We start from the raw sequence: 25,718 nt of genomic DNA on the forward strand, positions 1-25,718 counted from the left end.
GCTCCTAAAATAATCCAGGCTGGACAATCTGTAAAGGTCAGATTCAGATTACGGATAAATAAAACCATCTATGGCAAGCAGAGAAATCCAGCATGTGCCGCATAATATCCACAGCTCCTTTGAACTGCAAACACTCATATTTGTGTCACTCTCATAGCTGCAGTTGTGCGTTATCCTGCACACACCACCTCCACGGAATGGGATGTGAAATTGCGTTGAGATTCCCAGGGTATGAGGCTGATTTAATAGGGTGTGTAGGCCATCCCGTTGATTTAATCAGAGAGTGTGGTTACTGATAATCCCATTTCATAAATGGGTTGCACACTCAGTCCCCCGGCCGGCTACACGTGTAGCACAGCAGCAGGAAATCTGCAGCGCAAGTGTCCACGTGCAGGAATGATGCGCTTTTATGAACATGTCAAAACACTACATGTCAGCTGAGACAGCAGCATGATTAGCCTACATGCTAGCTGGCCAGTGAACACACATACACTTTAAAAAAAAAAAATCCAACTCTTCTGGAGATAAGCCAAATGTTCAAATTGATTAAACTTTCTTGTTAAATGAAAAATAATCTAAATGAGTGTCACTCACCTCCAGAAGAAGTAGTCTTTGGTGACACTGTTGGAGAAGCAGGAGACTAATGGTGTGAGCGCATTTAGCTTGGCTAGAAAACCTCAAACTAGCTAAATTGAACCACGTTTAGACTGTAAAATGCCCCAAAAACGACTAAACTGGACAAAATGTAAGAAAGTTGTACTTATCACAAGCAAATTAGTCTGCTTTTAAATCAAATGAATGTCTTATATTTGCACACACACATCCTGATAAGAAAATAAGGAACACGCATTGCACCCCCTCATACAAATCACGTAATCTTCATGCGTTATGGTTTTGCCCTGACTTGATTCAGGAACAAAGTGTTCCTTATCTGTTAAATACAGAACACGTATCTTTCAAATACGGAACAAATCCTTCATTTACGGTTCACAGTTGAATTGTACTTCTGTTTTAGCGTTTTGTTTGTGATTAAATCTAAAAACTAAGCCGTCATATCTTATTAAAACAAAGAAATATATAGTTTTTCTTAAAATTAGGTTATTTTCTAGTGCAAAACAAGATTGTTAGGTAAAATTTTAGGCAAAAAGTAAGAATAATTTCCCAGATATTGGGCTTATTTTACATCAGTTTTTACAGTGCAGCTATAGCCTGCCAATTATGCTGCCTATTTGGTCTGGTTTGCATTATTAATGCATTATTAATGCAAACCAGACCAAATTAACAAGAAGAAATGTCATTAACTGATTTGATCAAATCATTTGAATGGTCTCATTAAACAATCAGATAACGCTGAGTTAATCTTGTTTTAACTGGAGTTCGAACATCGTGGGTTTTTCTATACACGCTGAAGCTTCAAATGAACATTTATCGCGTAAAATGACTTCTCTCCAATATGCATTTTGTCTTTGTGACTTGTACATTTACACAAATATGTCCAAAGACAGTGCTGGTGAAAATGATTTGGATTAAAAGCTGAATTTCACATGGAACACTATCAGTTCTCTGGTGACTCACCAATTCTATTGCTGTAGATTTCCTCTCAAATCTTCTATTAATTGTTCTTTTGACATGTGAACGGATCATCTTTATGAATGACTAAGCATTCAGATTAGGACTGTGACAATGACTTTACTTTAAAAATTATTTGGTTTAAATAATCAAAACAAGTTGTTTGATTTTTCAGCTGCTTAAATGTGAATAAAGACTGGTTTCTTTGCTCCTTATAACAAATAGATCATTTTTTCATTTGTGGATAAAACAAAACATCATTTGAACAATGAATCGATTCATTGAGCAAATGAATTAATCCAAATGAATGTGCCCATGACGTCATTTTGTTATAGGAGCATTAATTCAGTGCACACATACAGGACAAACATGGGTGGGGCCGTCCTCTTTGTTCACCTCCTCTTTGTTCACCAGCTGTCTTTCAATTGTGGATGTTTTTTTTTGTATTTGGTTTGTTAGAATTAGAATCTTATGCAGCACATACAGTAAAATGCTGCAGCACCAAATCTCATGGCCACATTCTCTCGGGCATCAAACATGAAAGACTTGTTTCCTGCGGTTCACACACTCCACTGAGGCCTCTCTCTCTCTCTCTCTCTCTCTCTCTCTCTCTCTCTCTCTCTCTCTCTCTCTCTCTCTCTCTCTCTCTCTCTCTCTCTCTCTCTCTCTCTCTCTCTCTCTCTCTCTTATGCACACACTGATAACTAAAATATTTATACACACTGATGGAGGCTGTCACATATTTTTACAAGCTCTGATGCTCTACCAACGCTGTCTTTTTATAACATTTACAGGTTAGAAGAGTTGAAAAGGTCAACTGGTGGTTAAATGTCCTTGAGGGTAAACAAAAAACATCCACCGTGTCATCGTCAACCTGATTTAACCTCAAGACTTAAATAAAGTTCAATTATTGTATCATACTTTAAAAAAGAAACTAAATTTAGGTAAGGACCCATTCATAATTTAAACATAAAGCAATATGCAGCAATGTACAACATATAAGCTAACAGCTGCTGAATATGCAATAGTGAAACTTTACAAATGTATTCATTCATAACACTAATATTGCAACTTCTGATGGAGAATTTAAATAATAATTTTGCTAATTTTCAATTCAATGTAGGGCTGTTAGATTATTAAATTAATCAATTATTAACCAATTACTAAATTAATTGATTTTTCAGATTTTTCAGCTTCTTAAATGTGAATATTTTCTGGTTCCTTTGCTCCACAGAACAATGAAATCATTTTGTGGGCAAAAAAAGATATTTGAGTACGTCATCATGTTTGGTAAACACTGATCAACATTTTTAAACATTTTCTGACATTTTACGGACCAAACAAGTCCTCGATTAATCGAGAAAATAATCGCTAGATTAATTGTTTATGTAAATAATTTGTTAGTTAGTTAGTTGTAGCTCTAATCCAATGACCAAGACTAATCACTCTCAGAGACTAGGTCATGTTTTCTTTTATAGTGCAAAAAAACATAAATGAACCTAAATGAATGCATAAATGCAAATTGGGTCACGATGATCATCTTTACAAAGTAAGTCACCACATAAAAGTAACTCACCCACTATATACAGAATATACAGTATATCTGTCCCAATGCAACATTAACTGAGCAGAGAATTTGACATATTGTTAAATCAGATTAACAACAAAAAAGCCACACTATGCTATCTTTTCTTATTTGTTAAACCAGGAACTCTCTTTAACCAGGGAGACCTGGCCAAGACAACTCACCAGTTACAGTTAAAATAACACACATAAAATACAGAATATAAACTAAAACTCAAATGTAAGTATAGTGGGGGAACAGGAGCAATTCAATTAAAACAACTGCAGTTTCCCCTCTAAACTCAGATTAATTATTTTCCAAGGGTATTATCTAACCATCTCTAAAATGCAAATAATTCCATAAACTTCTGCTCATGCATTAAACCCACCACAGAAATATTGCGCCAATGTTAATACGTCCTTCCCATGTGTGGAAGCAGAAATAAATTGTTTGACCTTCCTATAGCTTCAAAGAAATAATCTATTGCTCAGGGGGCAAATCCATCAAGATTAGGGCCAAATGTCAGAGATTAGCTCGCTGTTCTACGATGTTTTCCAACAGTTATGGTGGAGCTGGGAGTGAACGGTTTAAAGGAAAGACAGAATTCTGAAGCAGGACATCTTTAGCGTTACAAAAAACAGGACTGATGAAAGTAGGGTCTCATGTCTGGAGGGTAAGAGGAGAGTGGTTTCAGGATGGTGGGTTAGTTTGTCTCTGTCACCAGCGCATCTCCTGTGGACATGGATGCATTAGTGAGAGTGGCTCATAATGAGAGTCTTGACATTAGCAACTTAACGTGAGTGAGTGGTCTGGAATCTGTCTGAACGTCCTTCTGCCAAAGTCAGGGTCAAAGAGGGTCAGGGTGGCTCTGACAGAGATTTTCTCCAGAACAGGGATGAGACGCAGTTTAAAAAGCTCTCACAACCAGTGGATTGTGAGGAATTTACATTATAGGGATGATCGTCACCAGAGAAACTGATATTTTTTATTCTATTAAGTTCCATGCGGAACCTCTATCACCCCCTGTGGACCCCTGAGTAATTACAACAGTGCAGTTCTGATTCAATCCAGTTCTCGCCCCCAGCTCTAAAGCCCACATTATGCTTCTACAACTGCATGCAAAAATCGAGACATGAAAGACTGAGGAGACGTGTCCGGAGGTGGTATGTATGTCCACTAAATGTACCCAGACTGATGGCAGGCCAATTTAACAGTCTCATTGGACCTATGAGGGACATGGACGAAGAAACCCACTTCAGGTACATCAGAATGTCGGCTGGAAAATTTGATGAACTTCTACGCTGCGTGCTACCTCATATTAATCATCATCAGGGCACATCAGGGCACCCACTCTCAATCATAAAAACATTTATGTTTGATTGAGATGATCGTTGATGGTATTCCAAAGGAGTGCAGTATCTTCCAGAGGGTGTTTCGGTGGACACTGTCGAAGGCCTTCCTGAAGTCCACAAAATTGATGTAGAGGGGTGAGTTCCATTCCAAGCACTGCTCTATGATGTTACGCAGAGTAAAGATCTGGTCCATACATCCTCTTCCCTTCCTGAAGCCTGCTTGCACCTGTCTTATCCTGGTGTTAATGGCTGTCTCCATCCGGTTGAGAAGGACTCTGCAGAACACCTTGCTTGGAATAGACAGAAGGGTGATTCCACGCCAGCTGTCACAGTTCTTAATGTTGCCTTTCTTGGGGATTTTGACAATAAGACCTTTGGACCAGTCTTCAGGGATGGTGTCACTGTTCCAAATGTTTTGGAATAGGTCCTTCAGCACTCGTGTTGATGTTGGAATGTCGGCCTTGAGCATCTTAGAATGAATAGCATCTATGCCACATGCCTTGACACTCCGGTGACTGCCATGAGATCTTATGGATATTCTTGTGTGGGAAGATGGTACCGCCGATGACCAGGTTGTTGTTCATACAGAAATCAACAAGGCGTTCGCCATTGTTGTTTCTTTCGCCACATCCATGCCTGCCCATTGCCCTCTCGTTGTTGGAATTGTCTGTTCTTACTTTGGCATTTATGTCGCCAGTTAGGAGAAGAACATCGTGTTGGGGTACCTTTGAGACTGCCATTTGTAGTTGTTCATACCAGTCTTCTTTGACCTCCTCCTCAGTCTCATTGGTTGGTGCATAGCACTGTAAGATGGTGAGTTTACAGAACTTTGAGTTGAGGCGTACTCGGATCAGCCTTTCACTTACTGGTTCCCATTCCAGCAGGGTTTTGGCCTTCTCCTTGGAGATTAAGATGGCTACACCATGTGTGTGGGTGTTCTCATGGCCATAATGGAGGATGACAGACCCATCATGCAGGGCTTGACGACCGGAGCCAGTCCAGTGACTCTCACTTATCCCCAGGATGTCCAAGTGGTACCTTTTGATCTAACTGAGGATTTTGTGTTCTCAAACATGGTTCGGACGCTCCATGCTCCAATGCGGATCTTGGTTTTAGGCCCTAGTAGACCCTCTTTCGCACTCCTGACTTCCTTTCGGATTTCATCAGAAGTGGTCATACTGCCACCCGAAGAGTTTGGGTGGCCAAGGTCTTCTATGGGCCTGATGTCAATAGGATTTCTCATTTTAGTTTCTGTAACACTATTTTTTTTGACGGGGTGGCGTTGTTAGCGCCACGCCCAACCCCCAACTTGGAGGACCAGGTGCTGCCTTTCGTCTCGCTCCTCACCCAAGACCAATCTGGTATGGTTGAACCTGCCAGGAGCCATAGGCTCCCTCCAGTATAGCTCACAGGATCATAGAAGCACGCAAGCCTCTCCACCACGACAAGGTCACAGCACAGGTAGAAGCATTCATGCACACAACAATGAAATTATTCTCCTTATGGGAAATTCTAAATCAGAAATCAGAATTGATAAATCCAATAATTGTTTCAGCCCGAAAGCAAAGCATATTTGTACAATTATTGCGATAATATTGTCAATAACAGTTATTTTTGTCTGGACAATTGTGACAGGAAATTTTCACATTGGGGTGATGAGGTAAAAGCTGGGATTTAATACCATCGTCATCCGACTGAGACACTTTCTGGGCATCATCACATTAACAAAACACACAGGACATCAGAGTCAGACCTTCTCTAGCAACTCAATTCTGCACTTTAACACAATTTATTTTCTACTGTAAATCTGCACTCTCTCAAGGTGACCATGTGTCTTTCCCTTACACTGTGAATAATGATACTGTACTCTCTCCCTGTCTCTCTGTCTGCTGGCACACACACAGCAGCTGTGTATGGAGCTGTGATGAAGAGGACAGATATTAGCCTGTCTCTCTTTCTCTCTGTCTCACACACACACAGAGACACATACACACACTAACACCCTGGAGTGAGATGGGGGCTTGTGTAGATGCCAGGCCCATCAAAGGACTCATCGTCACCCATGGCAACCGCTTCTCTGCTTCCACTCCTCTGACTAGAAAAGGCAGCCTGGTTGAGTTTTACATATTTCACATTAGCGACTTGACCAAAAAGAACTCATTATCTCAGACCAATCAAAGTGGTGACGTGTGTAAAAGGATTGTAGGTTATGAAGAAGATGATGTTGATGATGATGATGCAGGTGGGGAATAGAAAGCAGGGCGCCAGACAGATATCTCAAGATATCTAAAGCATCACATGATCACATTAATCTGCCAATAAGTGAGGCTCTGTTTTAAAGTAATGCAGGAAATCAGAAATGGGAGGGATAAAAGCTTCTTTTTATTAGGTGTTTTCAGAATTGTTCCATTTTATAAGATTAGTTTAGACGTATGTGTGGTTTTAAGTGTCACTGTCTCTGACAACATGGCTGCTATCAGAGACACAAGGAAAAACAGATTTTCTTTAGCAATTTAACAAAAGGCTTAATTAAATATCTGCATTTAGTCTATGATATCTTAAGAGTATGTAGGTTGCTTCCTCCTAGCATTAAACTTAAGTTTGTAAACTCGCCTCACTCTCCTGCACCAAAGTCCATAGCGAAAATCAGTGATTTTACCCCACGGCCGGCACACAGGTTTTCTTGATCCACTGCTGCCATAAATAAGTTAAAATATGTTATCTTGGGATTTCTGTGATTGAAATCCTTCATGCAGATCTACCTAAGTGACACAAATAAACCAAACAAGGCAGCAGAAGACCAGCAGGTCCTGTGTCACTGTGAGCTAAAAAATTTCTCTATGGACTTCGGTTCAGGAAGGTTATCATTTTAAAACTTGAGTTTCCAGCGAAACAAAAAGCTCCCTAATGATTTGATAAAGCAGCAAACATATTCACAAGATATTAAAGATTGAAGCAAGCCTTTTGTCAAGTGGTTCAAATCAGTTTTTTTCCTTCATTTCGTGACGGCAGCCATGTCATTAGTGACAGCAAGCCTCAGGCTCTAAGCCTGGTTCACAAAAACAGAAATCACTGGGGAACATTACCTCACTCAATCAAACTTGACCTTTTGACTTAAGTTCATATTTTCTCTTTCAATTTCATGATTAAGTGTATAAGATGTTCTGCTGATTTGCAGTACAAGCAATTAGAACTTGATAAAAATAGAATAAGCTTTATTGTATTTGTAAGCACAGCATACAATGAAATGAGGAACACTGCTGAGTAAATGAATCTATTTTGTTTACACTGGTGCTTAAAAGGTGACTCTATTAAAAGCTGACATGCTGTGACCTCTCATCAGTTTTTTTCTTCTGCCAGTAACCATGGTAACCAGAGAGGAGGTCTGGACTGTAACCGGAGAAGGTTAGTTTGAAAATGGTATAATATATCCCTGCATTTCTTTATAATAAAACAATAACGTGGCATTTCTCATATGACATCGCTACCCCAAACCTGAAGTGATGAAATTGTGTTTTTAAATGATTGTTATAACATACGTACATGTAGGTAAGGTTTGGCAAATTTCAAGTTCAGACCTGAACGTGTTTCAGGGTTACACAAACACAATCCCGTCCAACAGGTAATTAATGACACCTGATTATTCTGCTTATGTGGCTGTGTTGCACTGTTGTTAATTTGGTTTAAAGACTCAGTCTGGATACTGTGTGTGTGTGTGTGTGTGTATTTATGTATACATATATATACGCAGACAGGTGCAGCTGGTTCTCCACATCAGAAAACTACACTCCTAGAAAGAAAAGTGCTACGTAGAACCATATAAGGTTCTTCGGCTTGTCCTCATGGGAGAACCCTTTTTGGCTCCAGGTAGAACCTTTTTTATAAAGGTTCTCTGGATCAAAATGGTTCTTGGAACCATTAGTGTTACCAAGAACCCTTGAAAAACCCTTTCTTCAGGAAAGGGTTTTTCAGTAGAAAATGGTTCCAGGTAGACCCTCAGCCCTTGAAGAAGGACCCTTTTGGAACCCTTATTTCTAAGAGTGTACACTCAATGACCTGAGACAAAAAGTGCCAGAGGCATATATGACACAATTAAATACTGAATATTATATAACAACAGTTCAGTTTAAATCCAGAAATCAGACTGGAGTTTCGACAAGTTGCTGTAAAACAGGTATTTCTTCAATATTATCGAAATGTTTAATATCACTTGCGTCGCACCAAATCACAACATATCATGATCTGGATTGAACTCTTGCTTAATTCTCAGTTAATGAGGCTTTTCAACACGTTAATGCCTCAATACAGTGGTGTAAATAGGTTGAGCATAGTCAGCTACAGACTTTTCACAGGTGACAGATTTATTCCCAATAAGATCATTTGCTCTGTCATCATCCTCCTCTTCCTCACATAATACCTCACACACTGGTGTAGTGACATTAGATTAAATCGGACCTAGAGCAGAAGTTCCAATTAAAGCTGTTTTTTAGTGTTCATCTGCGTCATTACCTTGTTTAAGAAGCCCTGGTGGGTTCTGAACAAACAGTTCAGCCATTGCTGAGAACGCTCTGTTTTATTGTAATCTCGGGCTCAGATCTCTGAAAAAACCCGGTCCGGTTACGTAAACACCGGTTCTCCTGAACAGCAGATCCTCCTTCTCCGGGCACTAGTCCGGGCACATCCGGTTGCGTACATTGAACCGCAGAAGAAGAAGAACGTACGTTGTGGAGGTGTTCCACGAGCGACAGTGTCTTCTGACTCTGGGTCTGACTCCGGGTCAAAGTCATAAAAGGGACTGCGGCGGGGAGTCGTGAAGAAGCTATTTTTAAACACTGTTAAAACAATGTTTTGATAATGAGTAGCAGTTCCATAAGGGGGAGCTGCTCTTCTGAGAGCGGGTGTGCTGAATATACAGGCCAATCACAAGACTCTGTCTTCTGGGTGAGAGATTTGAGTCTCAAGTCTCACGGCTGGGAAACACCGTCAGAAAAGAGGATTTCTATCGGCTCGTTTACAGCAACTAGGAGGTTTTTGCTCCACTCCGATCACATGGTATACAGTAGAACAGTATTTCTGATTTTCCTCTAAGTACCATCAGAGGAAGCTCGATCTAAAATATACCAAAACAGTAAATACTGACAGATACACGACAATCTCTTATTGGAAATTTGAAATATTGACAGTGTTTCTTATGTTATTATTATTTTCTTGATTCATCCATTAGTTGTTTGGACCATAAAATTCCAGAAAATGGCAATTTGGTTTCTATAGTTCTGGACACAAAGGAAGAAAAACACCATAAGATATTCACTTTTAAAAAGCTGCCAATAAAATGTATTAATGGTGATTAATGTAGTTTACGATTGATAACAGATTAATCGTTGCCACTTTAGCGTCTTCTCTCCCATTCTTCCATTTACTGTCCTCGTCCTCTCTCTAAGCTCTCAGTTGTCTCCTATAGAGGAGCAGTTGCCTAGCAACAGCTCACACCCACATAAGCATATTAATACTCATATGAAGACACTAAATATAAATATTGTGCGATGCTTGCCTTAGGGAGCAGCGGACCATTGCCTATGGGGTTATTTAGGATAATTGTACAGTAATGGAATGGAACATTTACAGTAATGTGTTGCTCTCAGTGCTGCTTATCAAAGTCAAGTGGTTTTGGTTTATAGTGATGACCTCAGTGTAAACGTGTGCTAACACATCAAAATGAAAACCTCACTTAACTGGTGTGAAAATTCGAACTAGGTTTATAAGAGACGATAAGAATCAGATTACAACCATTCACCAACATTTCCAGGCAGGTGCACAGGTTGTGTCATTGTTGTGAAATGAATGAAAGCGGCAGGTGACAGACGAATAAATGATTGGAAGTTAAAGGTGCATTATGTAATAAATCTAAAGCAACTGGCCATAAAATCCTCCTAATATGTCACAGAGACTCAGGAATAATGTTCATATAACAAACTGAACTCACCAACAACAACAGTACAGACAAAATATTGGCATTAAAAATATATATTTTGCAGACTGCAAATCATGTTTATGTTTTGAAATCATGTTTTAGCATGTGGCGCCACCTACCGCCCTCTACCAATCGTTGCAGTCAGTAGAGTCTCAGCTGCCGAGCAACCACTGGTTGCCAGTTACGTCAAAAAACAAAACCTAAAAGACCTCGGTATTTTGAATTTGAATGTCGTAACCGTTTTTGGCCACATTCTTACATATGGCACCTTTAAGGGAAAATGGAAGTTAAGTGAACAGAAAACGTGTGAAAGAGCGCTCGCAATATGAAGGCATACCTTAAATATTCCTTCACATGCTCACCCACTCATGCATACACACTTACAGCACTGGCACAAGTTTGGACCTGCTGTGAGAGGGTGTGTGTGTGTGTGTGTGTGTGTGTGTGTGTGTGTGTGTGTGTGTGTGTGTGTGTGTGTGTGTGTGTGTGTGTGTGTGTGTGTGTGTGTGTGTGTGTGTGTGTGTGTGGAAAACAGACAATACTGGCCATGACTATGTCTTCCTGACACACACAAGTCTAACACTGACAGCAGAACTGCTCCCACTTTTTTCAAAAAAGTAGGCGTGTCCAAAGTCCGGCCCGTGGGCTAATCACGGCCCTTGGTCAGATTTTGGAACACCCGCAGTTCCGTTTTTTCCCTCTATTCGCCGGAGAGCCTCTCCGTCGTCTCCGGCTGCACAGAATATTTCTTAATTGGTCCACTGGACAGGCCGAGCTAACGCTGCTAACGCTGCTAACGCTGCTAACGCTGCTAACGCTGCTAACGCTGCTAACGCTGCTAACGCTGCTAACGCTGCTCTGTGCCTGCCCACAGTGCTCACCAAGCGTCCACAGAGGCGGAGCTGATCACCGTCAACAACGTCGCTGCCAAACTATAAATATGTCATATCTTAATACACAAACCACATGTTTAGACTCTAAATGGCCAATTTCTCGCCTCAAATGATCTTAAAGCTGCGTTCCGGGACACAGAAAAATATTTATTTCATGTGAGAAATGGCCACTGTTTCAATGTTATTCAGCTGCAACAACAACAACAGTATTTCTCTCTCGGACGCCATTGCTCACTGTAGCCAGAAGCACAACAACCTTGCGTAGCGACCCCTACTGATCGGGCGGGAAATTGCAGTGCCTATCCGGCACCACGACGGAGAACTATGAAGGCTCGATGGGTCTCCGTGGTTACGCAGTCGGTTAACGCGTTATGCAGTTGGAAAAGTACAATGAGGCCTTTAAGCGGTAGACAATGAATGAATGAATGAATGAATGAATGAATGAAGAATAGGACAGGGACGGAGCTGGAAAAGCATCCTCTTGCATCTGTGCCAGAAGCGTTTTTGCTCACTGAGTTCATTTGGTTCATAAAACAAATCAAACTTAAACTCATTATAGGATTAGAAACTCAAAAATAAATGACACCATGACTTCACACAATCACCAGATGGAAACAAAAAAATTAAGCAGACTGTCCGGAGCGGTTGGAAACCAAAGTGAAAACATGAATGTGTCGAAATATGATCAAAAACCTGTGAAATATTACATGAAAAACAAGGTCACTCATGCTGCGAGTAAACACCCTATCAAAAGCTTGATCAAAGCTGGAAGAGTCATGACTGACGGAGTGATGTGTGTGTGCAGATTCACTGAAATCATCACATGCACGTCTGCAAAGGAAAGTATTATTCTCATCGTCACCATCGTCACTGTATTACACAACCTTACACTTTCCCTGTTGCTTGTAAAATCAATTTAACGACACATTAGCTTCCCTTTTTTCTTTTTTTCTTTTTTACAGTGACGGTATTTTCCCAAATAACAGTCCCTCAAAAGATCATGGGAAAGTGAACCAGGCATAAAAAAGGGGGAAGTGTCTGAATGTGCGCTGATTCTCTTCCTGTGACCTTCCGTCTCCCGGCCATTCACCAGCACTGAGGAGCAGCCAGATGAACGTCTGCCTCGCTCAGGCTCCTCTTTGTTGGCCACACTCGTCTGCCTGCTTACTCTAAAACGCTGACTGTAGTTGTGTCTGTGGACATGTATATTTGTCAAGTTCAGCAAACAGGACAAGAGTTTGGACCGAGAGAGGAGGAGGGAAGCAACGAGATAACACAGAGAGAAACACATAATAAGAAGCAGGGCTGAACGATGGTCATTTTGACCTAATTCATTCTCATTTTCATTGAAAAACATATTTTAAGTGATTACTGTGTTACATGAAATTAGCAGATCTGTGCAAAACCAAGATGTTTGTTCAGTCTGTATGTAAAATAATTTGTAGCTTATTTCGGCTTATTTTTTGGCTTGAACAAATATTGTGCCGCATTGCGATGACAACATTTTGATTAATTGTTCAGCTCTTGTTCCATTTCCACTGGAAGTTGGACATCAGAATTGACATCACCTCTGTGTTCACCTTGTTCCAGACAAGAAGTCTGGGGGGAAAATGGAGGGAAAGGTATTTTAGGTAAGCCACCGTTAGCCGATTAGCAATACCAGCTGATAAAAACGCTCTTTCTCAGGATTTTGCACACACAAACAAAGCGTTTTAACACATCCACAGATAAACAATTCAACAGCTCTATGTGTAGAATTGATTTATTGTGAAACAAATACGTCAGAAGTGCAGTGTTTTCACTATTAAAGCAAGCAGCAGCCATCTTGGGGGCTAAAGTTGCTCCAACTTTCCGAGGTGGAAATCCAAAGTGAGGAGCGCTCAAATTAAAACCTCCTCCAACCATGAACTCAGAACTTTTAATTACAAGTGGAAGGCACCAGTGCAGATCTAGGAGCTGAATCCCGGAATCCCGTCATGCAACAGTCGGATTTGAAACAACGCCATTTTGGGAGGAAGCCATGTTGTTAAAATCCATGGACGTATGAGTCTCGTCTCCTAATGAACAATGGGGACTGGGTACCTTGTGGGGACTCGAACTGACAACCTTTTCAGTTACAAGCCAAGTTCCTTTTCCACTTGGCCATGGGATACACAAAGGACCTAAATAATACAAATACTAAAACTAACTCATTCAATTTAGACTTGTCAAACAAAAATCTCCCACGGCCCATCTATGGGTCCCGACCCAGTCTTTGGGAATCACGGTTTCATGCAACACAACCCAGAGTGTGTGAGTCCACCAGTTACATTTAAACAACACAGTATGTTTACACGCACAGCTTAATCAAGCTATGGCTGTAGTCCGAGTACACATGCGGAGGAGAAAATTGATATATTGGCCATGTATGTCTGACGTATCAGTTACCTGTTGACCTTTACATTACAGAAAAACAGTGAACGGAGAGATGGATGGTGAGATGAATCGTGCTGTGCTGCAGTACATGTTAATCGTGATACAAATTACATTGAATGTGACTCTTGTGGTTAAAGTATTGTCCGTGTTCTTTTCCAGCAGCAGTACTGCAGATCATAAGTCATTTCCTACTAAATCCAGGTCAAAGACCGAGAGAAAATGTTGCTGTATGCGCAAAACCCCAAGAAGTAATCGCACTATGACTCGCATTATCGATATGTTAGTCCGACTAAGACTAGCTTGATTTTAGTCAGACTAAGTGTGTATACATGACATTAATAAAACCTAATTATTGTCATAGTCTGATTAAAATCAAACGTTTAACATAAACGCACTGACATGAGACATATCCATCTGTTTATATACATATAAACAGTTCTTTTCATACTATGCGACACACCGATCACACATTTGCTGCACATCTAACTGACACATTAAGGAGGGGGATCGCTGGCCTGAAGGCTGCTAGGATCTACTGTAGTTTCCCACTGATCTGCTGCACAGCAGAGCAGCCAGACTGGCACGTGGACTGAGTGTGTCTACAACGCTCCAGCAGGCGGGCAAAGGACCAAGCAGCTGGATAAATGCCCAGGATACAAACTCCATCCCTGCCGAGAGAGTCAGCCAGCATCATCACCACCACCACAGCTGCTGCTGCTGCTGCTGCTGCACCACAGAGACACACCAGGTGACTGCAGGGCCTCCTCTACATGAACACATGAGGAGACTGCACCTAACATGTATGCCAACACTCATTCATACACCCGTGAGGATCACGAAAACACTCTCATGATGTAAGCAGGGGCTGAAAGGGAGTGATATTTAATAGATGGTTTGAATAAAACATGTAAATCACTGACATCTTTCACACTCCAGAAAATGGACCCTGGCTGTGCTCGACTGTCCCTCCTCTCACATCCAACCCACACTCAAAAATCAGCTACACACACACACGTCTGCCTTTATCACAAACAAAACACACGTTTTATTGTATTTCATTGCAATCAACCAAGTGACGAAACATGCATATTGTAGTGATGTTGAATAATAATAAAAAATGAATAAAATAAAGATAAAAACAGATTTATTAAAAAAAATACAATAACCGCCATCCTGTCACTGAGCACATGGGTGAATTCAGACACATACCCTGTTGATGTAGACACATACTCAGCATGAGAAGAAAACGTTCAGTGTCACAGAGAAAAATCATGCGTAAAAGAAGGTGTGCCATTATTGCGCACCGCTGTGATGAAGACAGAAGCAGTCTCACCTGAATCTGGGTGAATCTTTGATACATTCCTCAAAGTCCACCGTCATTTTTGCGTTTTCTCGTGTATTCCCACTTCAGAGCGCCAATGTCATAGCCCGCAACGACGCGTCGCGTGGATTTAGAGAGTGGTTTGGCCCAGGCGCGCAGCAGCAGCAGTCTGTCGCTCCTCTCTCCTTCTCCCGGTGACACCGTGACACAAAATGCGAACTGACTGTGAGGAAGGCAGATTTTACTACTACGCTCACTGCTGCTGCTGCCGATACACAGACAGGAGGGAGGCGTAGCTGCAGCGTGGAGGAAACCAGAGGTGGAGACTGAAAAAGGAGAGGACTGCGCCGACTGGCGACGACCTGAAGCACTGAAACGGAGGGAAATGAAATGTACATATTTATTAGGCAGAATAAAAATGTCATTGTTATATATTTTGCAAATAACAAACTGAATTCACCTTTTATGCCCAAATATGAGCCGGCTCACTGGGCTTCTCTGAGCAATTCATCAAGCATAACATTCCAACACAAACACATGTTTATGTTCAGGAATGCAAGTTAATAACTAAGTAATACGGTGAGTACATCTTAATCAATAAATAACAATACTATTTTTTCTGGGGGGTTTTGTAAAACAGTACATTTGAAAATGACAGCATTAAAATATAATTTAACCATTACAGAAACATAGAAAAAAGATTTTGATCATTACCAATGCTGTTAATGTAGTGTAGCTATGGCACAAACCTCATATTGGGAGCAGAATTACAGTAATAATTGATTCATAGAATAATTGTTGAAGCCTTAGATAGTACATATAAACAATATCACTCTTGATATAAGGACACATATCATTTCCTTTATAATGATAAATATCTATTTTTACCTTTTTACATTCACTTTATCTAGTATTATATTCATATAATAAATAATAGTTTCCGGCCCTGAATTGTGCCTTTCGGACTACAAATGTAACCGTGAGCCTTTGCGGAAAAGCGGGTCCCGCCTCCTGCCCTTGCATGTGTGTTCCTGGTTTATGTGTCCGACCTCAAACACGTGAAGGAACGCTTCGGGTTAGTTTCGAGGTGAGAGTCAGTGAGTTGACTTGTGAAAGCATACAAACACAGAACTGCAGTGAGTGAGCGTTTGTTAAATCACAGTTAGACTATTTTAACGACAGTCTACTGTCACGTCTCAGTGTTGTGTTCACGGAGGAACCATGCAGTCATGCACGCGATACCTCATCTTCTTTCAGTACATTGGAACTAAATACAGGTAAGTTACACAGCATGACGAGACTTAACATTTCAGTGCAACTTAAGTTCAATGGTATAAACCATTATTAGTTATGTATGTATATGTTTGCTACTATTTTAATCGGGTTTGCTTAGTTATAACCGTTTTTAATTCAGTGTGTTATTATTCTGCCCATCTCTTGTGTCATTTGGGTTTTATTGGATGTATTGTTAATATACATTTCTATATATTAACTCAAACAAAAATGACATGGTGTTTCCTGAGCTCCTCTTTTTAATGAGACATTCTGGCCTTTGTATGTGTGTGTGTTTGCCTTTATTTTTATATGAAGCACTTTGTGTTCATTTTGCAGTGGTGCAGCCAAAGTACCTCAGCTGCACAGACAAGGGGTCCTGGACCATTTGGAGGTGAGGTTTGCAGATACAAACATTAAAATAAGATTATTATATGTGTATTACACAATTAAATGAGTAACGGTCTTTGCTTTGTTTTCTGTAAAACTATTTCTGATGTAAACAGCTTGTATGCCCTACAAATAGTTGTCCAAAAGCACCCGTGTGATTGGTCGATTAGATATACAAGTAGTCGATCAGGTGTGCCAAATATTGTGGTTTGTCATTCTACGTCACTGTCAAATGATGAAATAATTTTTACAATATAATATGTACAGTAAGTCATGTTTCTTCAGAAATGTAATTGGAAAATGTAAAGTACAGAATATAAAAGTATAAATTTCTTCCAAAATGTATGACTTACATTTTTTATTAGTAGAGTACGTAGACAAATCAAGAACAGAACAATTAACACAAACGCAGTGACAGTAATAAGTGAAAACAAAAATACAGTAATAGAATAATAGGATGTGGCTTTTAAATAAACAAGTTATGTCGTTCACTTTTGGCATTCATTAATAAATCTCTTCTCTGATAATCTTGTTATTCGTGAGCAGGATGCAGTGAGGAAACTGAAGCCCCTCAACCCTGTGTCTCTGACCATCTCCAGCCGGACAGACTCGGGTGTCCATGCCCTCTGTAACTCTGCCCACTTTGACATTCAGCGCACAAACAACAAGCCGCCATTCACTGAGGACATTCTTGTCGAGGCCCTGAATTACCACCTCGGAACAGAACAGATCCGGTAAGACCAAAGTCATCAGTAGAGACAGGTGTACTTTATTGATCCCAAAGCTGGGAAATATATATTAAATAAAGTGTTAAAGATGAAAACATCTATACACTCATAGGCATCAGGCATTCCCTAACCGCTTACTTTACCCTTAATCATTACAACAATAAATGCCTCGAAAAAATACAATTTGAACCCTTATCCTTAAATTGGGGTAAATAAATAATACTATGTAGACAACACTATTGTTCCAATTAAAATTACAGTACAATATGTTGAAGACTGTGAGTAGATAAAACTTATCTCATGTGCTCGGCCTTCACCTTCACACAATTGACCTCATTTAATGTGAAATGAAAAGGCCTTTTCCCATAAGGGGAAACTGCTGAGCAGCAAAACGGAGCTAAAAAAAAAAAATTTTTTAGACTTACTCTTTTGTTATATGAGGTTAATTGCCTGATAATAAAGTTAAAAATAAAATCTCCTCCCTTAGAAATGTAACCTACTTTCTATCACTGTCCACAACACACACACAGGTTAACAGAGCTATAGATGAGAAATTACTAGTTATAACATTTTTTTCTGACATTTTCTCTTTAAAATTGATGGTAGTTTTACTTTTCCAGGGTAACCCTTGCCCACCGTGTGCCGGATAACTTCCATGCCCGTTTCCGTGCTAAGTCTCGAACCTACGTCTACCGGATCTCCCTGGGTCTCTCTCGTGCCTGCCTCCTTCCCCTCACTGATCAAAAGCTGTGCTGGAGCCTCCGCAGCACGTGAGTTATCTGTGTCCTCAGTAGAGCTGAATGTTAGGTGACACACACCATTCCTTCAGAGTTACTTAGGTATCCCCTCTGCCGCACACGCGCACAAACATGACATTATTTTAACTTACACTGTTGGTCATGTGAGGTTTAACACTTGCCGCCTCACATTGGTGGCGCTAACAGCTAAGCTAATAGGTGACTCAGCTGGTTTGTTTTTGATCTGTGGTGTAGAACATGACGTACTTTCACAAAAACATGACAGCATGTATTACGTTATATACATTGTATTACATGTATATGTTTTTCTGTGATGCCCTATTTGCTGCCTGGGTGGAGCTAACAGCTAAGCTAACAGATGACTCAGCTGGTTTGTTACTCTGGCACAGAAGATAAAATACTTTCACACAAACCATTATTATATATTATTACTTTTACTGAGTCATGTGAGGTATATTTCCCTGTTACTTTGTCATATATGGTGTAGAACACCAAATACATTAACAAAAACATGACAACATATTACTTTAGCTATCAGTCACATGAGCTTTAACACTCGTTCACTGTCTTTTTGTGGTTCCCTCTTTGCTGCATGGGTGGAGCTAACGGCTAAGCTAGCGGGTGATAAGCTGGTTTATTTGTCTGTGACTTTGTCATATATGGTGTAGAATACAAACTACTTCCAGGTGCCATTTTATCGGATGCTTTTGTGTCGTGATTGTACATTTTCACTGTAAACAAGAGCCACAAGGACATTCAAAATGGATCCAAGCACCTTCTGCTGCTAGGCTGTGTACTATGAATTCAAATGGGTTTTTTAAGGCCCACCTTTGAACCATAGTTTCAACCGAATTATGGGTTTAAAAAAAGGTGAGTCTTCAGTGTTCATTTTGTGTGAATTTTGTCCCTTAAATTTATCAAAAGCAGATCAGACAAAATGCCAGTCTAATAAAGGGGTCCACATACATGAGCTCTCAAACAGATGTCCCCTCAATAAGCTCGTGCCAAGCCTTGCAGAAACAGTGGCACAGTAAACACATGAATAATCCACACACACCACAGTGGAAATACAAATGAGGGCAAGTCAAACACAGTAGTCTTTTATGTGAATCGACAAACCAAAAACAAACAAAGGAAAAGGCAGGAGAGAAAAGAGACTGGGACGATGAAGTGGGGAAAGAGACAGAGCTTCATGGTTCAGACGATGTTCTTTTCACTACAGTTGGACAAGAGGGAACATAAAGTCAGTCATTAAAGAGAGCGTATGTATGAGCATTTGCCTTCACTTCTTTTTTTGGGGGGGTGGGAAGTAGGGCAAGATGAGCTGCAGGCTTTTAGACATGCAGAGAACGACCCGCACACATTATCCTGACTCTCTCTCTCTCTAGTGTCTCTGCTTCGTTATCTCTCTCTCTCATTTTAAGCTGCAGCTCATCCTCCAGCGTCTCTGCCTCAGCAGCTTCTCTCCATTCTCTCTTTGATCTGCGTTTCCCTCCTCACCCTCTCACGCCACCTTTCCCACTGCAAAAAAAAAATATGAACTATTCATTTTGGACGTGCATTAATCTGACCCTGTTTTCAGTTTGCCGATTGTCGACACTCTGCTCGCTCACGTTGGCCTGGGAAATTTCATACGACATAAATAATTGTTGAAAGCAGGATCTCGGAAGCCTTTAACTAGCTCTAACCACATTACAAAACCTCATCGTTCACACAGGTTTATTTTCTTTATAATTTCACAATAATGCAACGTCTGGGAAAGTGGGTTTTCCTACACTTTGCGTGTAAAGTGATAAAAAATGATCTCTTCTGACTTTGTCACCCAACAGGAAAATGTGTTGGTAACTGCCTTGCCAAATTCTAACCCCCGGGATCGGGGGCAACGGCGTCAGACGCATCGACAAAAGCGTCATAAAACCATGTCTAACTTTAACAAACACAGACATGCTGCATACCCACAGAAAGGTCAGAGACTCAGCTAAAAGCTCATATAAACCACCGATGGATCAAACAGCAGGAGCGGAAAAAAAACGTCACAGCGCACTCATTGAAAAGTGGCACCGGAGCGTCAGCGTGATTATGTAAACAAAAAAAACACTTGTTGACTGGACAGCGGAGAATCTACAGATTCCAGCGGTACCATTTTTATCACTCTACGACCAAGATTCACAGATCCAGCCCCAAAATAAAGCAGAAATGTTGTCTTACCTTTGCTGTTTATCAAAACAAATTATTTCCACCGGAACAAAACCACATCTAATGAAGAACTACACTTTCCAGCATGCTTTGGGAACAAATCCCGGTCTGATTGATCATTACAGAGCGACATTAGATCGTTCTGATTAGAGAAGGGCGAATGTCCGCACAAATGCATCATATGCATTTATGTCCTTTTGACTCACTTATGAAGTGATTCAGACCGGGGTCTGATTCTACCAGTTTAGAGGTTTAAAACGAGCTGTCAATCACCCTAATTGACCAAGGTAAGCCAGAGCTATGGCGCTGTGTAACAGAAGACGCTGCAGAGTCACAGAGTTGTTATTACGCACCGCACAGGGAGCATCCATTTACAAAACAAGTTCTTTTTAGACCTGTAGTGACATATAAATAAAATTAAATGGGTTTTTAATAATTTGGTAACTAAGAAATCTCAACTGGCACAGATGGTGCCAAGCTGTGCCAAAAGTGAGGACGCCCAGACATCTCTTTAATAAAACCACTGTAATTTCACTCTGCTTCATTTCAGCAGCATCAGACTTTGCACAGCTCATGTCCACATGTTGTTACATGACCTCCATGTGTTTTTAAGCTCCTACTGCATATTTTAAAGGTGATATTTGCTTTAAAATGCAATATTTCTTTTAGGTGAGAGAAAAAAATCCTTCAGTTATGCTGTGTTCCATGTACATTTACTCTGACACAGTGGCATCTACAGTGAAACGTACACCTCTGGTGGAATCTCACAAGTGTTATCTTCATTTTGATACCACGGTAATCCACATAGAGCTTGTACCTGCAGAGGTTTACTCTATTTAGTTTGGGCATGTCATTTTCAAGCAGGGACTCCAAAAAGAGGGTCAGGGAAGAAGTGGTTAAACTCATTCACAAAATGTCCTCACATCATGTGTTTTATAGTTTTTTTTTTGGTCCTCACAAGTATACACACACAGTCTGGTTTCCATGACTTCAGGGGACATTACATTGACTTACATTCATTTCCTGGACTTACCACTCACCAGCAAATCAAAGGCAGTAGTGTAGAACCAGGTGCAGTGACTCGCGAGTAAATGCTGATTAACCACGATGAGAGTTTTTATACCATTACAGCATTTGAGAAGTTATGCCAATTATGGCTCTGAGGCATCATTGAGCTATATTGAGATATTTTTTGTTCGCCTCTCATCAGGGAGCTGGATATGGGAGCCATGCGAGAAGCTGCTTCTCTGTTGCTCGGGACTCACAACTTCAACAGCTTCAGAGCGGTCAGCTCCGAGATGCCTTTTAAAAACCCTGTCAAGACCATGGAAGTGGTCGACATCCGGCCGGGAACCTCCTTCTCTCACGCACACTTCCACAGGTGGGATACACAGTAAAATCAAGCAAAACTCATCACATTGAGGCCACAAGTCGTTGGTTATAACATGCTGAACTGTGGGTTTGCAGCAGGAAAAACGCATTTACTGTTGACAGAATCTTACATTTACATAACAGTTCATTTGTTATTATTCGGTTGAGTGGGACCAAATCGTACTTTTACTTCAAAACTGTAAAGGTAATATGTGTAAAACATGTACCACAGTGACCTGATGACCTGACAATAAAAGGACTCTTTACCAAAAAAAGTAAAGCCACACTTGCAGCACTTAGCCACCAGGGGGCAACTCTACATAAAGGACTCCGTTTGAATGGAAGTCTATGGGAAAACAAGTCTACCTTTCATCATATAGTAATTCGACATGGGTGTGATTGACGGCTGGTATCATCTAATCAGTGTCTGGTCTCTGAATTTGCAGTTTCAAAAACTGACATGCAATGTTCAAATGAAATCTGGAGGCTTCACAATAAGAGTACATTTTGCAATAGTAAGATGATGTTTTTCTATATAGTCTGTGGATGGGAAGAGAAAAAGATGATGATTATTTTTCAAGACCCCACGGATACCCTACATTTAACAAGTTCAGATAGTGTATATCTCAGCGACATCTTAACAGATCAGGATGAATTTTGTCATGCTTATGTAAGACGATAATACAGATCGAGAAAGTGCTGTCTAACTGCTCTTGTTCTGTCCTGTCATTTTCAATATGAGACACAGAACACTGTCTCCAGCCTCATCTAAAGACATTGTCCCTCACCAGAGTCCCTGCACAAGCTTTAAATGTGTGCACCGCTGTATAAATTCGTCTCTGCACTCGTCAGCAAGCTCTGAGTAAAAAAATTTGCATTTGACCCAATTCTTCCTCTGAGCCTGTTCTCTCCTTTATCCCCAAAATATCAAGTCAGTAAGATTATTTTGGGGAGGGACTGCTGTGAAAACAAAATAAATAAATAAATAAAAGTGTCAAGCATCACATATAATCCTGTTGGGCCTCAGCTGCAGTGGCAGACATTTAAATGAGCGTCTTTTTATCTGATGTCTGGCATAAGAATGAATGTCACATCAGCCCGGAGCGCTGTCCACACAGTGACAGGAGGCTTTATAGAGACGTTTAACAAAAGAACTGTTTAAAGAGGACACACATGACAGACATGAGACGGGAGATGAAAAGAGCCATTTCAGTTTCAGATTTGGGTTTGATAAAGAAATTGATTCTAATATTTTAAATAGTCAATACAGTTTCAGCCTCTTACATGTGAATATTGTCTGGTTTCTTTGCTCCTTATAAGAAAGAAATCTTTAAAACTGAATAATTTCAAGGGGTTTGGCAAACACCATTTGACATCTTTCAACATTTTCTGACATATTATGAACCAAACAAATAATCAAGGGGAAAACTACAGATTGCTTTCCAGTGAAGTGACACTTAGATTTGAAGTTATATGTCATGATATTCTGCAGACGGCACAAATAAATAAACAAATAACTGTATATTTGTATTTGTATACACAGAAAATACAGTATATACTGTGCACTTACCATTTGTTTCTCTTTCAGGGACATCCCATTGTGGGAACTGACATTTAGGAGCAGATCTTTCCTCTACAGGCAGGTGTGTGTTCCCTTTTAAATGCTATTCTATTTCTGTGTTTGTGCTGCCACCCGCTGGGGATATCTGGAAAAACAAATATACATGATAAATAAGGATTATATAGCCTGACGACATAAAACCTGAACCTGAAAATATCCAACCGTTCACCACTGATATTGTGCAACTCACTTTATTAGGCACACCTTGCTTGAGCTGTTGTGGACACTGTTGTGGACACCTTTTGCCTTCAGAGCTTCCTCGAGTCTTCACTGCTTTGATTCAACAAGGTGCTGGAGATGTTCCTGGGAGAGTTTAAACCACATTTATCAGCAGCACATGTGCGATGTGAATCTCCCATTAAAGGTTCTCTATTGTTGGACTGAGATGTGGTGACAATGGAGGCCGTCTGAGCCCAGGGAACTCATTGTCATGTTCAGGAAAACAATTTGCTATGATTTGAGCTTTGTGAAGGCAGGATAGAGGCAGGCGTTCAGAACATAGCAGCAGAACCCAAGAGTCATCAGCCCAGACAATATAGTCATAGTCATCTTCTGAAGAAGCTTCCTAGGTGAAGTCGCCTACAGCTCACTACAGAAAACTGCTCCGTTTTACAATCTTCTCCTGTCCAGTTTTCATCAGCTCAGTTCTTAGCAGCTTCAGGGTTGTTGTTGTGTGTTTGTTCAGAGGCAGATTTCTGGTTGTAATAAGTGGTTATTTGAGCAACTGTTGACCAGCATTTTCACCCAGAGAACTGCTTTGTCCTGGATATTTCCTCCTTCTCAGATCGTTCTCTGTAAACCCCAGAGATTGTGTGTGTGTGTGTGTGTGTGTGTGTGTGTGTGTGTGTGTGTGTGTGTGTGTGTGTGTGTGTGTGTGTGTGTGTGTGTGTGTCTGTGAAAAGCAGCAGTTTCTGGAAACACTCACACCAGTGCCTGTCTGGCACCAAGTCATTTCATCACCTTCTTCATTCCTGTGCCGTAAACTTCAGCAGGTCTTTGTGGGTGGTGAGTTTATTTCTGTGATGGCGTTGCCATCTGCTGGAGATGACTGAAATATGTGGATCCATTAGTGAGGATTATTCACAACATATCTGACTTTACAGTATGTTGGTATCACAACACGTTCTGTGGTTCTGTGGTACAGGTGCGGAGGATGACGGGGGCCCTGGTGGCAGTGGGTCAGGGACAGCTCTCAGTGTCCCAGGTCAAGGACCTGCTGGAGGCTCAGGACCCTTTAGCGTACCAACCGGGTATGGCTGCTCCAGCTCACGGCCTCTTCCTCACCAGAGTGGACTACAGAGATGAAGGTGAGGGGGCATTGTGTCTGTGTTCAAACAGGAAAAGAGAGGCGTCCCCAATCACATTAATAATGGCTCTGGGACCCAATGGGTCAGGCTGGGCTTGTACAAAACCTGAAACTGAAGAAGCTAAGCGGAATTGATCCAGCCATTTGATTATTTTCTGCTATACGTCAAATGATTCAAACCCTTACATCCCGAATGTTTTTAAATGTGACACATCAGAATCAGTTTAACATCCTGGTCATTCTTCTACTTTAAGTAAATCATTCAGATGTATTTTCTTCTTCCTCAGATTTGCAGCTTTCACAACAAACATCGAAGGAGCAACTTGACTCCACTGGGAACCCTGAGGACTAAATGGACACAACAATATTCATGAAAAGACTGTATATAATAAACTTTTGTTTATATATTTGTATCACAGCGGCTTCCTTGTGAATCCTGTTCCATAAAAATAAGCTCCACACTACAGACGTACATCTATATGTTCTTTTTAATTCAACATTATGAAGATACAACTGTCCAAGAATGCAGCTCCGCTACAGATAACCACACACACACGACCCTCAGGTAACAACAGACAACTTGCTTTAAGCCTGGTTAGGCAGTTTTTACTCCTACATCTGTGTGTTTGTGTATTTATACATGTGAACTGGATGTTGTAGGCTCTCACAATTCTCAGAGTATACATGTGGAGAGGAGAGTTAAGTTCTTCCCTGTGTCCATGGCTCTCGTACAGTGGCATTTTCATTACATATCAACAAACTCACACGCTCATATTTCATGTTTACATCCAAATGTCCAAATAAAACGCACACACCGCTTTTCACACTCGCTTGCCTGCTCAGTGAGTGGAGTGACGTTACGGCAAGTTGTCCATAAACAGTCCGTTAAAACCAGACTCCCGCCGGCAGTCGCTCTGTGAGCCACATGAGGTTTCAAAATAAGGTTCAGACTGACCAATCACTGCCCTTAATGTTCCAGCACTTTGATCAA

At 40.7% G+C, this 25,718-nt stretch overlaps 2 protein-coding genes across 2 annotated transcripts in view; one reads left to right on the forward strand and one right to left on the reverse strand.

The window, feature by feature from the left end:
* LOC310929930 (arf-GAP with coiled-coil, ANK repeat and PH domain-containing protein 3-like) overlaps positions 1-15,169 on the reverse strand; it is a gene marked incomplete at its 3' end in the record, with an annotated part of 86,460 nt that extends 71,291 nt beyond the window's left edge. The window contains exon 1 of the mRNA XM_083892799.1: positions 15,098-15,169. Coding sequence (XP_083748925.1) covers positions 15,098-15,144 — 47 coding nt within the window. The 5' untranslated portion in view covers positions 15,145-15,169. The remainder of the gene's footprint in view (positions 1-15,097) is intronic.
* Positions 15,170-16,306: 1,137 nt separating this feature from the next.
* pusl1 (pseudouridine synthase like 1) lies at positions 16,307-25,079 on the forward strand (the record flags this gene model as incomplete). The annotated part of the gene is made up of 8 exons (XM_083892962.1): positions 16,307-16,362; positions 16,697-16,751; positions 17,294-17,481; positions 18,096-18,245; positions 21,640-21,810; positions 23,389-23,443; positions 24,566-24,728; positions 25,015-25,079. The coding sequence occupies 8 exons, from the start codon at positions 16,307-16,309 to the stop codon at positions 25,077-25,079; spliced, it is 903 nt and encodes a 300-aa protein (XP_083749088.1).
* Positions 25,080-25,718: the final 639 nt, after the last annotated feature.

The sequence above is a fragment of the Microchirus variegatus genome (assembly GCF_963457635.1).
Source record: "Microchirus variegatus genome assembly, chromosome: 7".
In the NCBI taxonomy this organism is placed as follows: domain Eukaryota; kingdom Metazoa; phylum Chordata; class Actinopteri; order Pleuronectiformes; family Soleidae; genus Microchirus; species Microchirus variegatus.